Raw genomic sequence first — 15,586 nt, 5'->3', positions numbered from 1 at the left:
TTTAATGTAATGTTGCCCCTTGTCTGGACCTTGAGTCCGTAATAAAGTTTATTATTATTATTATTTATATAATTATTGGATATTTGTGCTTGGAGATTTGGTTGTAATTGTGGTCCCTATTTTAAACGCAGGCATTTTGTTGCCAATAGAATCAAGGAACTGCAGATGCTGGTTTACAGAAGAAGACAAAAATGAAGGTGTAACTTAGCAGGTCAGGCAGTATCTCAGGAGAGAATGGATAGGTTACATTTTGGGTCGGGATCCTTCTGAACTGGAACCTGACTCGAAATGTCACCCATCCATATTCTCCAGAGATGTTGCTCTAACCCACTGAGTTACTCTAGTAATTTGTGTTGTCTTTGTTTACCATTTATGTGTCTGTCTTGGCACAGCTGAAACACCCATGCCTTTGAAACAGAAGGATGTTGCTTCACATATCATTCCAGCGAAGCTAGGCTGACACTTGAGCAGTAATAGGGAGCATGCACTGCTTGAAATGCCATCTCACAGAGTGTTTACCTGATGCCACAGACACACATCCATTTAATAGGTTTTGATAAATATACATTCAGATGTTTTACTGAAAATCGGATGATAATTAAAAAAAAGAGAATAGTTTATAAAATGAACATGTTTTCAACGATATATAATTTATTAAAATAGTATTTTTAATTGAATTTATTTAATGGGAAAAGTGTGTGCACAATTAATATTAATTCTGTTTTCTGATCTTTTCTTTACTAAAACATGTCTTAAATTTGGTTTTGCGTGGAAATTGTTTTAAAGAGGGCATGGCAGCCTAGACAACATACGATATAAAACATTAAGACAAGTATTTTGGACTATGCTTTTGTTGTGATTCAACTTCAATCAGCATTTACATGAGTGAAATCTTAATTTTGCATAAAATGTGGACAAACCTGTACATGATGATTGCATACTATATATGTGTAACATCATTGATACACATAATAATTGAACAGTTGAATGATGTACATTAAACTGCTCTTCTTGGTTAATGCTACTAAATGCCCAATGTGCCCAATAATATTCACCATTCTTTTGGATTAAAATTGTCCAACACCTAGTTGAGGGTGACCTGGGAATAGTGTGATTTATGGCCAGCTCATGACTTTGCCTGGACGGCTAACAAAAAGAACATAAAAATTGTTCTATGAAGAAAGGAACGGCTGATGCTGGTTTACACTGGTAGACACAAAATGCTGGAGTAACTCAGCAGAACAGGCAGCATCTCTGGGAAGAAGGGTGACGTTTTGAGTCAAGACCCTTCTTCAGATATAGAATTAGAATCATTAGATTCTAATTCTATATCTGAACCATTAGATTCGGTCTGAATGACAATTATGTTGCCTGCAAATTATGTTGCCTGCATACACAGAACCAATAAAAACAAAACATGCAATAAACACAAATTAAACATCCACCACAGTGAGTTCACCAAGCACATCCTCACTGTCTCTTCCCTCCTTGTTCTCCCTCTGCGCTGAGGCGATCGATCCAGGACGGAGATGCCGCCCTCCAGTCCAGTGGACCTCCGTGGTGATGTCGCCGCCGCCGAAAGCTGGAACGCTGTCCCCGCTCCAAGATGGCCCGCCACAGCATCAGCTCCGGGCAGCCGCCCCAGCTCCGGGTCCCGCAGTCTCCGCTCCGGGCCGCCGCCCGAGCTCCGGGTCCCGCAGTCTCCGCTCCGGGCCGCCGCCCCAGCTCCAGGCCGCCGCCCCAGCTCTGGGTCCCGCAGTCTCCGCTCCGGGCCGCTGCCCCAGCTCCAGGCAGCCGCCCCAGCTCCAGGCCGCTGCCCCAGCTCCGGGTCCCGCAGTCTCAGCTCCAAGCCCCGCTGCATCAGCTCCAGGCCGCCGCCGAAAGCCAGAACGCCGCACCAGCAAGTCGGGCCACCGCTGCCTCAGCCCCGAAGACGGCCAGCCTCTCGTTGGTGAGTCCTGGCTGGCTCTGCCTCCGGAGCCTCGGGGTCAGTCGCAGGCTGGAGGCCGCCAGCTCTGCCATTAGGCCTCAGCGCAGACGGAGGCAGAGAAGGGGGATACGACACGAAAAAGTCGCATTCCCCCGAAGGAAGAGACAGAGAACATGTTTCACCCCCCTCCCCCCCTCTCTAACACGACCCAACAAACTAAAACTTAACCAAAACAAGACAAAAAAAACAACAGAAAAAAGTAAAGACAGACGGACTGCAGGCGAGCCGCAGCTGCTAACAGCGCCGCCACTTCCCGATCCGGACATATAAAAATTGTTCTATGTATTTTGCAAAATACGCTTATTTTTCCTGTGCAAGGTATGTTATTCAGAATAATATTATTGTTTGAAGAGTTACTGTGGCCCTCTGCCTACTTCCTCATTAAAGTTAATCTCTCAAACACCTGTTTCTGATTATTAACAACCTGGAGCTCTAATAAAGCATTGTTACGAGAACCCTGGAGGCAAAGGCTATCTTAAGTAATGACTCGACTATCCACTCTTTAAGATACTCGAGGAAGACACAAATTCTGTGAACCTCCTCCCATAGTTGCAGTGAAAGTGACAACAGCCCATGTTTCTATGCTACTTAATCCAAGTAGTTAGATGTTAAGGATTTCTTTAAATTGTTAACCAGAGGGCAGTTAGGGTTCAGATTCAACAGATAACTCGCGTTGTCTTGTGCCTGATGTCCAAGTTCATTACATTTGTGTCCTTTGCACAGCAAAGAGATAGTACATCAGCTTCCACAGGACTAATATTTCTCTCGGGATACATGAGCTATTAATAGATATTAGCACTGCGGAAGATTGTAACTCAGGAACTACAATCAACAGAGAAATGTATCTGCTCATTTTCTGTGAAACTGAATTGAACATTGATTTTGCACGTAAACTCCAGTGGGGTCGTTAATTGCCAATTACAGAAGTACGGTGAGATACAGCTCCAGTAAAAATCTTTCTTGGAGTGGAAGCACAGTTGTGTTGGTGGGAACCAGGGCCATTCCATAGGTTCTCTTTGTGTTTCCACGTGGTTATGGGATACCAGTTTGGTTGTCAATGTATTTTGTAGCATTTTACACTTCTCGTGTAACATTTTTTTTTAAATGCCCTGTTTTGCCAACGTTGTCATAGTTGGTAGCATGCTCATCTTGAGTCTTAAGATTATGGTTTGTGTCATAGTCTTGATACTTGAGTACAAAAATCAAGTTTGAATATCTAAAATAAGTAGTTTATAAAAATGTTCTATACAAGTAAAAATCAAATAAGGACGAGGCAGTAAAACAAACAACAGAATTTGAATAGCTTGAATGGAGCCTCAGAGCTAAAACAAACCAGTAGGACTAGGGAAACTCCTAGATTTTCCCACTATGTTGCAGATAGCACTTTTATAATTACTATGTCTAGAGGCATCTAAATATTCAAATTATGACACTAGCATAAACTGTTGTTAGCTGTTTTACAGCTTGAATTTTGGGTGTGTAGACTGTTTATGTGGCAATGTTGAAATTGTCTAAATTGTGAAGTTTAGAATTTCCTGTTTCTTCCCACAGGGAATGCAAAACATCTGATCCTGGTAGAAGTATTGCCAAACTCTCAGTTCGCACTGAAACTTGGCCTTTTTTTTTACTTAAGAGTGTGACTAACCAATATTAAATGCCATTAATAGCCATTATATGTAAAGTTCTGTAACACAATACAGCTCACAATGATATGCCTAACTACATAGGTGCTGTTTATTTGTGTTATATAAATAAGTTATGTTGCTCCTAGCTATGCTTAGTACCTGTGTTCAATAAGTGGTTTCTTTGTAAATGTTTCTTATGCCTCTTTTAATGTACTTTGAGGGAACTTGCTTGCAGGTAAACTGCAGTATTTGGTTATGAATACATTCTAGTTTCTGTAATATACTGGAAAATATGTTTTGACAACGCTTCTTTAATTCAAACTTATTTTCTTGCTAATACTGAAGGGCTGATGATAAACTACACGTTGCCCTGGCACTTGATGGAACCAGAAAAAATGGCAATGTTCCCAGAATAACCAATAGTATTATGTTTTTTGGCTTCCAAATTGGAAATTGAAAGTAGACCAATTAAATCAATTGCTTAAATATCAGAAGTAACTGGAACTAAATTTTGCTTTTACATTCTAGAAATGTGAAAAACTTGATTTCTGCAAACCATCTTTGCCACCTATTTTTCAATAACTTCATTTTTCCACATCTAGTCACACTATCATCCTCTGCACTGCAGCCTGGGTTTACAAGAACATTACTCCTTTGGTGTAAGGAGGAATGTGCATTCATCATACTTACCATAGCAGATACTTATATATTGCCCTACAATGTCCTTAGCTATTGTTGTCGGTACTGTAAAGTGGAGACATAAAGAGACTTCACTGGAGGAACTCTGTGGAGGGAATGGATGCATTACTGATTCGAATCAGGACCTTTTTTCACACTAATTTGCCGCTAAACTTGGAGAACTATTTTAAGTATGCAAAAGTAGGGGAAGAAAAAAGAAGTGTATTTGTAAGCATTAATTTATTAATCCCAATTTAATTTACTAGATATATTTTTAAATTTTGAAACCGAAATCGCTTTCAAGTTTAAAGTGTGCTTTGGTTTACAAAATATCCAATTCGGATGATTATAAATTGACTCCAAATTGTAATTTTGAAAATATTAACCCGATCTCTCCATTAAATGCTTCTGCATTAACATAGTTGTAGCATTATTATTATTCAACATTTAATTATGGTAAGTTGTTCTATGATGAGGCAAAAGATTTCTTGATGCGAGTGTGCATCATTCTGATTACCGTAATGTTTAACTGGAAATCTCTACATAATCCCGTATACATGAGTCTAACTCTGCAGTCTATATGCTCGCCTTATATGAATGTTTTTCCACTGCCTTTAATAACCTTGTTTGTCAGGGTTTTTACTACCTGTGGTGGCGTGGGGTACGAATTCCAGTTGATGATTATGATGTCTGATCTGTTCCTCTGATATTGCTAGTGTACAGTATTCCCAAAACTGTTGCACAGCTTACTAGAACACTAATAGCAAGCATTAACAAGGGAAGCAATATATCTTAACAGATCTAAAATACATGTAAGATAGACACAAAATGCTGGAGTAACTCAGCGGGACAGGCAGCATAGGAATGGGTGACGTTTCTGGTTGAGACCTTCAAACTGAGAGTCAGAGGAGAGGGAGAGACAATAAAGGGTAAAGTGTGTGAAAATGAGATATCAAAAGATTAAGGAAAATGTGGAATAGACCATTGTTAGTTAGGAAAAGGTGACAACAAAGCAAACAGATAAAATGTAATCTGGGTCAGTCAGACTGGCCAGAGAACTGGGAAGGAGGAGGGAAGGAGAGAGGAAAAACGCAGGGTGTAAGCTACCCAAGCGAAATATGAGGTGCTGAACCTCCAATTTGCGCTAGGCCTCACTCTGACAATGGTGGAGGCCCAGGATAGAAAGGTTGGTGTGGGAATGGGAGAGGGAGTTAAGTGTTTAGCAACTGGAAGATCAGATAGGTTTAGACGGATTGAGCGGAGGTGTTCAGCAAAACGATTGCTGAGCCTGTGATTGGTCTCGCATGTAAACTTAGTCTTACCACTTTATATGCACGTGCACATTGATCATCTATTGATCAAAAATGGAGTTATCTGCATTTGGATTCTCAGTTAGCCACATGTAAGTGTCTGACAAATTGGATAGCACTGAGCAATGTGACCGTTTTAAACAAAAACTTAACACATTATTCACAACTATAGGTTTCAATGGAATGAAAAGGAACTGTGGATACTGGTTTATCTCAAAGATGGATACAAATTGCTGGAGTAACTCAACGGGCAGGCAGCATCTCTGGAGAAAACGTCACCTATCCATTTTCTCCAGAGATACTGCCTGACATGCTGAGTTACTCCACCATTTTGTGTCTATCTTTTATTATAGGTTCCATTGTTCTGGTCTAACTACATAAGAGGTTTTAATCACTGAATGTTCATTCATCTTTTACTTATTGCTTGATCAATTGGTGTCATTAGCAGATTTTAACATTCTGGTAAATATTGACCTGCAAATGGAGTTGAGTGAATAGCAGCAGCTCCTATAGAACCACAAACTACTGTACGGCACAGCTGGTGGAGCTGCTGCCTCACAGCGCCAGAAACCTGGGTTTGAATCTGACTTTGGGTGCTGTCTGCGTGAGTTTGCACGTTCTCCTTGTGACTAAGTGGATTTCCTCTGGATGCGCCCACATTTCCTCCCACATTCCAAGGACGTGCGGGTTTATAGGACAATTGGCCTTAGTAAATTGCCCCTAAAGTATAAAGTATAGGATGAGAAAGTGGGATAACTTGTAACTTGCATGAATGAATGATTGATGGTCAAAGTGGACTCAGTGTGTCGAAGAGCCTATTTCCATGCTGTATCTTTAAAACTAATACCTGCAGCATTCACTGTCCGGAGATGGATCCCCTCTTTGTTTCTCATTGTTATTTGCATTTTGTTGGCATCTAATTTACTGCTCCCTTAACGAATGTTCTCTATTAATTCCTTTAAATTTCATTTCTGATTGAATTGAATGTCTCCCAGTATCTCATTTAAGTGTCTCTCAAATCTCTGTCAAACTATCCCTGATGCCTCCATTGTGTTGAAGATTGTGACATACAGAGTATCACATGGAATCGTAGATCTGCTCTCTGTCAGATTATGCAGAATTTTACTGTGACAGATGTCCTCAATCTGCTTCAGGAGCCTGGATTTCCTGCCCTCTTTTTGTGATGTACATCTTTCAGTATATAGAGATTTGCTCTGCTGCCTTTTAAATCAGCATGAGTTCTACATCTTTGCTAATCTTCTGAGTGAAAATTACCAGATCACGCAATCTAGTGGCACAGTGGTGCAACGGTAGTTGCTGCCTTTCAGCGCCAGACACCCGGCTTCGATCCTGACTACCAGTGCTGTCTATAGGGAGTTTGCATGTTCTCCTTGGAACCGTGGGTTTTCTATGGTTGCTCTAGTTTCCTCCCATATTCCAAAGATGCACTGGTTTGCAGGTTAATTGCCTTCAGAAAAATTATAAATTGTCCCGAGTGTGTAGGATAGTGCTACTGTTCGGGGTGATAGCTGGTTAGGGCGGACTCAAAGGACTTACTGTACACTCTGCTTTAGCCGTCTTAATTACAGCGCCAACCATCCTGTTCATCGCAGTGTATGTCTGTATCACCTTGGCTTTGCACTGTGTGAATTTCACAGACAACACTCCCCCCACTTGCCCTGTCCCCCGCCTGCATAACGGGCTGGTGAAGGAAGCAATATGTGTGTGTTCCACTCTGACAGTCTCCGTTTCAGTTGCCGGTTCTTCAGGCGACTGCTGGCAACTTGACAGTCGCCGGCAGTCGTCTGAAAAATCGCCTAAGCAGGACATGCCTATTATGCATTGAAGAATTCTCCACCTGCTTGTTAGGCAATTTTAAACAGGATTTTTGGAGGTAGAAGCCAGAGTTATAAACATGAGCCAATCTTTAGATTGTTCAAATGTAACCACACGCAGATATCTGTGTTGAAATTACAAGAGCAGCTGCATGAATGAACGGCATGTCAAAGGAGAGTCAGCTACTGGCTCTCAGCAGCAGGCTACAAGATACATGCTTTGAAAACTGAGATAACCATGAGACATTCTCATATGCCTTGACCAAATGGGGAAACCAAATGGAGTTTGGTATTCTGACTGCGCATGCCCCATAGGTCATTGGAGATAAACATTCTCGGCGTTGGCCTGGTCGAGGAACAAGACATGCAGATTCTTTCATTCTTTCTTGGCAGTCTGTATTTGATGCCATATGACGCTGGTATGTTCAAGGCATCCGGTGAAGCCTGCAATGCCAGCCTTTCAGATTGACATCAATTAAATGGTTTGGTTTCAGACAATTTGTAAGTCTTTTCGCCACCACACTGAAAAAGATTCTATGTTAGGAAGGTTTATTTGCCAAAACTGTTCGATGATGGATGAATTTATTTTTATTTTAGGATCAGCACTCCCCCCGCTCTTCGCCAGGCTTTGGATATAAATTGCTTTTCCCACACAACCCTCATGTTCATCCAGAGGAATTTCAGAATATCCGGGGCATTCTTGTAGACACAATACGGAACACCATTAGGGCCTGGTGCAGAGGCTGTTCTTGCCTTCCTCACTACTTCTTTTACCTCACTGAGCTTGGGAGAGCTGATGTCAAATTGATGTTTTGGGGGTGAGATTGGTGGGATGTCAGCTGGGACAAAAATCGGATCATCTTTTAACTCATTAATGTGGATGGTTCTGATGTGTCCTTCAACCTCAGTTTTTGCTGCAGCAAGCAAGAATTTCATTTTCCTATCTGGGACACATGACAATAAAATCTCTTGATTTGACTTGATTTCCTGGAGACGACGGGACTTGGGGGGAGGAGGCCTATCTTTCCTGCTGAGTTGTTCCTCCTGACCAAATGTCTCCTTTCCATAGCTGTAGACTAGGTCACCCATCTTCTCCAACTTCTTTTCTGCTGATCCCTTGATTCCACTTAAGATTAGGCTCACATCTGCATTGATGGTTTCCCACTCCTTGCTGTTAGACTTTGGCCACTTCACCAATGGCTTACGTCCTTGCATGTTCTCCACTTTACGATGTGCCTGGTTGCCTGAAACTTCTTCCACATCCGGTAGGGTGCTGAAGCTCCGCGGACTGTGGATTTCTTCCTGTCGCTGAGTTTCATCCGACTGATTTGACCTTCCTCTTGACAGAATCTGGTCAATGCGGGGTCCTGGGTCGGGGTTTTCAAGGATTTCTTCCGTCCCTGATGAATTTTAAGACCATGAGTTGATGTTACTTTAGGCCAGCCACATCTACAGGTCTGAAGATCGTGTCCAGCTGCTCGTTTTTCAAGAGTTTTGCCACTTACCTGATTCAATGTTGTGTCCGTTCCAAGGTTTGTTACCGGGTGGTCGGTCGTTGAGTCATCTTGCGCCCCCGTTCTCACAGACTCTGGGGTATTCTTCTCTCTGAACTTTTTGTAGCCAGGTGAGGGTGGCTCTTGTGCCCTTACAAGGTGACGGAGCCAGCTGTTATAGGTCTCTCCAAGCTGTCACACGGTCTTTCCCTTGCCGTCAGCTGCACGTCCACAGCAGTCACTCTTCCAGAAGATCAGTAGAGTTCCTGTAGTAAGTCGGCACCCTTGATATTTGCAGTGGGATTGGAGTGGTGAAAGGTAGGGTAGGTACGTCATCGGGATCATCAGGTGGGATCCAGTCTAGCCTATCTTGCCACTAAACACATGGACATAGATATATTCGGTCTGTCATTCAGAGTTTGGGGTGTTAATGCATCCAGAGGGCCCTCCGTTAATGCAGTGATAAAATAACATTGTTTTAGGTGTCTGGATTGACAACAAAGATGTTGGCTTGTCAGTTGAGGCGTGCTCCCATTGCAAATAAGAAATGCAATGAAACCACTTGTCTACACCTAAAAATACTGAAGTGAATTGTGCAATTGCGACAATTGAAACTATTTAATTATTTTTTTATGCTTCAAGAATATAAAAACAATGCACTTTTGAGTTCAGGGAGGTTCTCCTCGAAGATTCTTCCTGAATGTCTACTTGTGTTGAATAAAGGCCCCTTACAGCTCCTGTCTCCATGTGACTCATTCAAAGTCACACCATCTCCTACCATGTCGTGCATGCGCTTCCATACATTAGAATAAAACCTTGTAACAAGGAGTTTCATCCCGATTAGCTGTTGTATTATTGTAGGAAGTAAATAATGAACAATGCCTTACATCCAGTTGGCCTTCAACCTCTTCTTGACTATGTACACAGTGAATCAGACTCTCCTTGTAGCCTGTTGCATGCTTTCCTTGGTCTGCTAGCTTATTTTTCAATCAGTCCTTTGATTCGTGTTGCTTGGTGGAATCTTAACTTTGCCAAATTATTACATCTCCGTTCAAGCACTTCACTCGGTAGTTAGTTAACTGCTGTTGTTTGGAAGATTTACTGTTATTAATGCATTTTCTAGGTCGCTAATCTTAGAATGATTTAATGTATGGAAGCAATATATTGAAATTGAATATGTTTATTTTTAGTGGAAAATTGGTTTCCCCCAAATGGAAAAATTTTAAAGGATTGAAACTTTTGTGGAGAGACAAGATTCGACTGAACAACGCTATCTGGAGAGCATGGTATATGCAATGTAAGTTAAAATATGTTTGTCTCTTTCTTTCCTTAATTGATTTGATATGCACTGTGATGTTTAGTAAGTTAGTTAATTTCTTTGCCCAAAGTGCAGCTTTATCAACGGCATCCTATCCCACTACTTGAATCGGGTCTCTGGAGAAAAGGAGTGGGGTGATGTTTCCAGCATTTTGTGTCCATGTTCGGTATAAACCAGCATCTGCAGTTCCATCCTACACATGTTGTGTGCTCCACATTACTTTTGCTGTTTTGATGGTTCTTAACCTGGCAGTTATTGATTGTCAAATATCATTTTAGAAATTATTGAAGCATCAAGAGTAATCTGCACGTGAAGACAGTTTTTCATGTCACTGTGTAAACGCTGTTGTTTCTCTTGGCTTGTAGATCTAAAATAAACTCAAGGACAATACAGGTCATTGAATATATCCTTGCAACTCCTGCCTCCACAGTTGGTTGAAATATAAATGCATTAGATCAAGAGTACTGGCAGTTGATTTCCTCTTATGTCACTGCAGCTGCTGTGCACAAAAGTGGTTTACGCTGACTTATTTATTTTCCTTGTACAATGTTACATCTCTCTCCTGATGGCATATCACATGTTGAATGTTTCCGGTTTGTACTACTGCCTATATCAACTGTCAAAGCACCTTGTTTCCAATCCTGACGTTCCAAAACTACTTGAATCTTAGCCAATCTAACCATTTTCTCTTCTCTAAAATATGTGATGTTAAATTGGAGACATATTCCAAAATACTGGCATTATTTTCATCCATGTGGTCACACAATCACTGATTTTCAAGCTTGTATTCCCAGACACTTCAAGAATATGGAAACTTGAACAAGTTTACCAATAGAGAACCACTAGCTTAGGTAAATGTTCATAAACATTTTGTTTACTTGCCTTTTTGCACAAAGTTCAATGCAGATTGCTGACAACGTAACCTCCCAAAGCCTTTTATCCGTAATATAATTTACGAAATGTATTTTTATCTATCTGCGTAGTTTGTTTTTCTCGTTCTTCCCTTCTCTATTGCAAGTATCAACTTGCTGGCACCACTTGTGTCCTCATAGTTATTGATGTAAAATCTTCTGTGGCAGTGATATGTGAGACTTAAACCGTTCTCACTGAAAGCCGCACGCACACTTTCGACAAGGGTTATTGAATAGAATGCAAGAGCACACTGGCCATGTTCTCTGCCCCAACCCACTTTGGTGGATGTGAGGAAGGCTTTTGTGAACTGGCAACTTGGCAAAACATTTTTATTTGCTCAAGTAACAATGTTTTGTTTTCTCTTAGATGTGGAAAAACGAGACAATCCAGTTTGCCATTTTGTTACCCCACTAGATGGCACAATTGAGTTTGACGAACCGCGAAAACCTGAAGTAAGTGAGTGTGAAACTCCTACGTAGCCTGGTTGAAGTGGACATTTAAAATTTGATAGGAAGACTTAATATAAACATTTAATCTTCCGGTATAAAATCTGTTCCATGATTGGCCTTCCTTTTAATTTTTTTTCCACATTAACTGCCGCTGCATGAATTTCAATCAAAATATTTTGAATTGCAATGTTTTCATTTTCTAATGAAGAAATGGAGGCATTTGTTTTCATAGTAATTTTAACATTATTATTCTGTTTTTGAATACATGTTAATATGTGCTGCAGAGGGTTGTGTGACTTCAAGCGGATTTCTTTCTTTTCCTAGGCAGCTACCGAAGGAAAATTCTGGAAAAGAAGAATTGAAATTGTAAAAAGAGAGTATCACAAATGGCGTACATACTTCAAGAAAAGGGTATGCCATTTTAATTCTGGTGTATTAATAACAGATTGTTCTGCCTTTCTAAAGTAACATCTTAACATCATATTTTTGGATTCTCACAACACATTTAAAGTAGAAATATTATTATCTGATTAGGATGATATGATATTGTAGAGCGTGTTTCAAAATATTGTTGATTTCTTTAACGTTTCTAACTATTTTTCTTTTCTAGTTGCAAAAGCACAAAGATGAGGACCTTTCATGTCTAATTAAAGTAAGTTTTGAAAGAAAAGCAAAAACATTTGTCAAAGTTGAACTCTTTTAAAATATTTCACCCTTATTATGCTTCTGACATCAGCACCAATCTGAGCTTGTTTGAATATTTCTTAAAATGGGTGATTGCTATATGTGATCACATCTCTGAAGCTTATTTATATGAGTCGGCCCTTAGGATGAACTTTAAGAACATAACTTAAATGGGTCATGTCATAGTGCTCGGTTATGGTGTGCGAAATCTGAATAGTTACACCATGGAAGGAGGCCACTTAGTCTGTACTGTCTATACCAGCTCTGTGTAATTCAACTAGACCACCCCTTTCACGCAACCCTGCATATTCCTCCCTCTCTGACATGCACTGAATGCTCCCCTTTGAGTGCTGCATGACTCAACCTCCAAGTTCATTTGAAATCTATGGCCCCTAGTTCTTGGACCCTTATCTAATGTGGAAAGTTTTTCCTTTATACATAACCTTTATGATTCTAAAAACTTTTCACATCTACTTACAACCTGCTCCACTGTTCTGAGGGAAATACCCCAGTTTCACAAAGTGCTGAAGTAACTCTGGGTCAGGCAGCATCTATGGAGATCACAAATAGATGATGTATCTGATCAGGAGCTTTTTTCAGTCTGTTCTGGAGAACATGGATTTCGGGTCAAGAGTGTTTTATTGTCATGTGTCCCAGATAAAACAATGAAATTCTTACTTGCTGCAGCGCAACAGAATATGTAAACATAGTACATTGTAAACACTGTAAAGGATTGGGACCTTTCTTCAGAGATGCTGCGTGACCTGCTGAGTTATTCCAGCACTGTGTCTTTTACTGTGAACCAGTATTGCAGTTCATTGTGTATATTGTTGGTAAACCTGTTTACATTTCAGCAGCACTAATAGTGTTTTTTTATTGCGCTCTGTAATGATGTTCAGCTTTCCGGGTTTGATGATGGATGCGCAGAAAGCTGCTGCCTTTCATTTCAAGATGATGACTTGGCATTATGGTGTGCAAAAAGAAGAGGGAGTGATACACCCGTTCCTATGGAGGAAGACCAGCTCCTAGATATGGATATGCTAGTGTATGAATTCCCTGACACGCTTTTTTCAACTTTGTCTTCACACCATCCTGTTGCCTGGCCTAACCCACGAGAGATTGGTTAGTGACATTTCCTGAAACATGCGGTTCATCTTTACTTAAGATTTTATTCAAAGTTTTTATGCATCTTCTTAATCATAACGATGACCGTAATTGTGTGAAATGCTTGTTTATGTGTGATCTTTGGGAAGATTTAGATTAATTAAAATTGTCTTGACTGTTGCTATTTCCATACTTAATGTAAACTTTAATTACAGCTAATAAGCTGCTATTTTCGATGCTGATGTGATTTATCATCTGTGACAAATTACTCTGTTTAACATGGTCATTTCTTGGTCTAATGGGTTTTACATGCTCTAATGGGTTTTACATGCTCTAATGGGTTTTACATTCATGCCCTTTCTGGCACATTTGCTACATATTGGCCCGTATCTTCATGCAAGGTATTCAAGTGGAAAATTGTGGCAGTTAGCATAGCCCATAAATTGGTCCATATTTGCACAGTAGTCTACTTGTGACCAAGTGAATACTTTTGTGCGAAGACCCAATTCTAAGAAACTTAAGAAACTTACATGTGGCAAAGGCTTGAGCATGGAGATCTGCTGGCCAAGCCATGCATCACTGCTGAAAGTTTGAGAGGAGAATTGCCACATGGGTTGGTTGCTGGTGATCAATGGTGAGGATTGGAGGGTTGATGGGGTGGATTGTTGCAGATGATGTTTGGGAAGTGGTGAGGATGGGATTGGCAAGAGGAAAGAGCAAAAACAAGGTAAGTAACTTAAAGATGAATACCCAAATTTGATCACAGAGCTTGACTGGGTTCTGATCAGGCCAGCCCTCTTTAAACAAGGATGTTGCAGACCTCCTGGGCACTGTGTAGGTCTGTGAATGGTGTGAGCCTTGTAAGCATCTGTGAAGAAGATGGAATTTGTGTCCATCTGTGCATTGTGTGTATCACTGGATATTGGTCTTTGCCCAAGTTCTCTAAGTGTCAGCATGTTAAACATGTGGAGGATCTGGAAAAAGTAACATAGACTTTACAATATATGTAGTATGTACCTATTTTAAATTCAATTTAAGAGGAGTTGAATTCACCATGGCCTTAAAATGTACTATCACAAATTTCCAAATCTACGGACTATGATTTAGGTATTGCGTATTGAAACACTCTTGTTGCTTCAACAGCTCATGCTGGCAATGCAGATATGATTCAGCCTGGACTGATCCCTCTTCAGCCCAATCTAGACTTCATGGACACATTTGAACCTTTCCAAGGTAAGATTTCTATTTGTACTTTGAAGTTAAAAGGTGGTAGTTTATGTACAGAGTAAACTAATTCATTTCACGTTATTTTTGTGGAACAGCACAGAAACACAATGTGTTCACAATGTCCCTGCCGAACATAATACCAAATCAAACTAATCCGCTCTGCTTGAATTGATCCACATCCATTCCCTGCATATCCAATAGCTTATCTAAAAGTCTCTTAAACACCACAATCGAATTAGCTTTCACCACCATCCCTGTCAGTGTGTTCTAGGCACCCCCCCCCCCCCCCCCCCCTCTGACCTTAAAGTTGTGGCCTGCAGTCATTGGAGAAAAGAGTTATGACTGTTCACTTTTGTCATGCCTCCCCTTTACCTCCATGCTCCAGAGATATCAATCCTCTCTTTATGGCTAATATCCTCTAACCAACCAGCCTCCTGGCAAACCTGTTCTGCACCCTCTGTGTAACCTCCACATCCTTCCTGCATTGGATGACCAGAACTGCACAATTCTCCAAATGCGACCTTACCAGTCCTATAAAGCTGTATCATGACTTCATGACTCATATACTCAGTGCTCCGACAGATGAAGCCAGCAGAGCAAGCACAAGCTTGCTAATGTTGGAGTTTTCTGCCAATGCAGGAATTGGTAGACAGTGTTCATCATGCAGGACTACCGCTAATGACCTCCAGAGGGCAACCTCCTGCAGTATACATGGCTGCACCTCCTCCAACCTCATCTACTGCATCCATTGTTCAAGATGTGGACTCTTATACATCAGCGAGACCAAACGCAGACTGGGCGCTCGTTTCGCGGAACACCTTCGCACAGCACGGGTGATCCAACCTGATCTCCCGGTTGCTGGACACTGTAATTCTCCTTCCCATTACTACGCAGACCTTAGACATAAAGTGCTGGAGTAACCAGCTTTTTGTGTCTATACATGGCTAGAGTTATGAAGGAT

The 15,586-nt window shown here is 40.9% G+C and overlaps 1 protein-coding gene across 1 annotated transcript in view; it reads left to right on the top strand.

Annotated features, from left to right (window-relative positions):
- Positions 1 to 15,586, top strand: part of mlxip (MLX interacting protein) — a 67,725-nt gene that overhangs the window by 16,826 nt on the left and 35,313 nt on the right. Inside the window, exons 2-7 of the mRNA XM_055655716.1 lie at positions 10,122 to 10,228; positions 11,528 to 11,613; positions 11,935 to 12,021; positions 12,221 to 12,262; positions 13,194 to 13,416; positions 14,542 to 14,631. Of these exons, the coding sequence (XP_055511691.1) occupies positions 10,122 to 10,228; positions 11,528 to 11,613; positions 11,935 to 12,021; positions 12,221 to 12,262; positions 13,194 to 13,416; positions 14,542 to 14,631 (635 nt within the window). The remainder of the gene's footprint in view (positions 1 to 10,121; positions 10,229 to 11,527; positions 11,614 to 11,934; positions 12,022 to 12,220; positions 12,263 to 13,193; positions 13,417 to 14,541; positions 14,632 to 15,586) is intronic.

This window comes from Leucoraja erinacea, chromosome 25, assembly GCF_028641065.1.
Source record: "Leucoraja erinacea ecotype New England chromosome 25, Leri_hhj_1, whole genome shotgun sequence".
Classification (NCBI taxonomy): domain Eukaryota; kingdom Metazoa; phylum Chordata; class Chondrichthyes; order Rajiformes; family Rajidae; genus Leucoraja; species Leucoraja erinaceus.
Note: the sequence above shows the minus strand (reverse complement) of the source record. Positions and strands in the feature narration are given on the sequence as shown.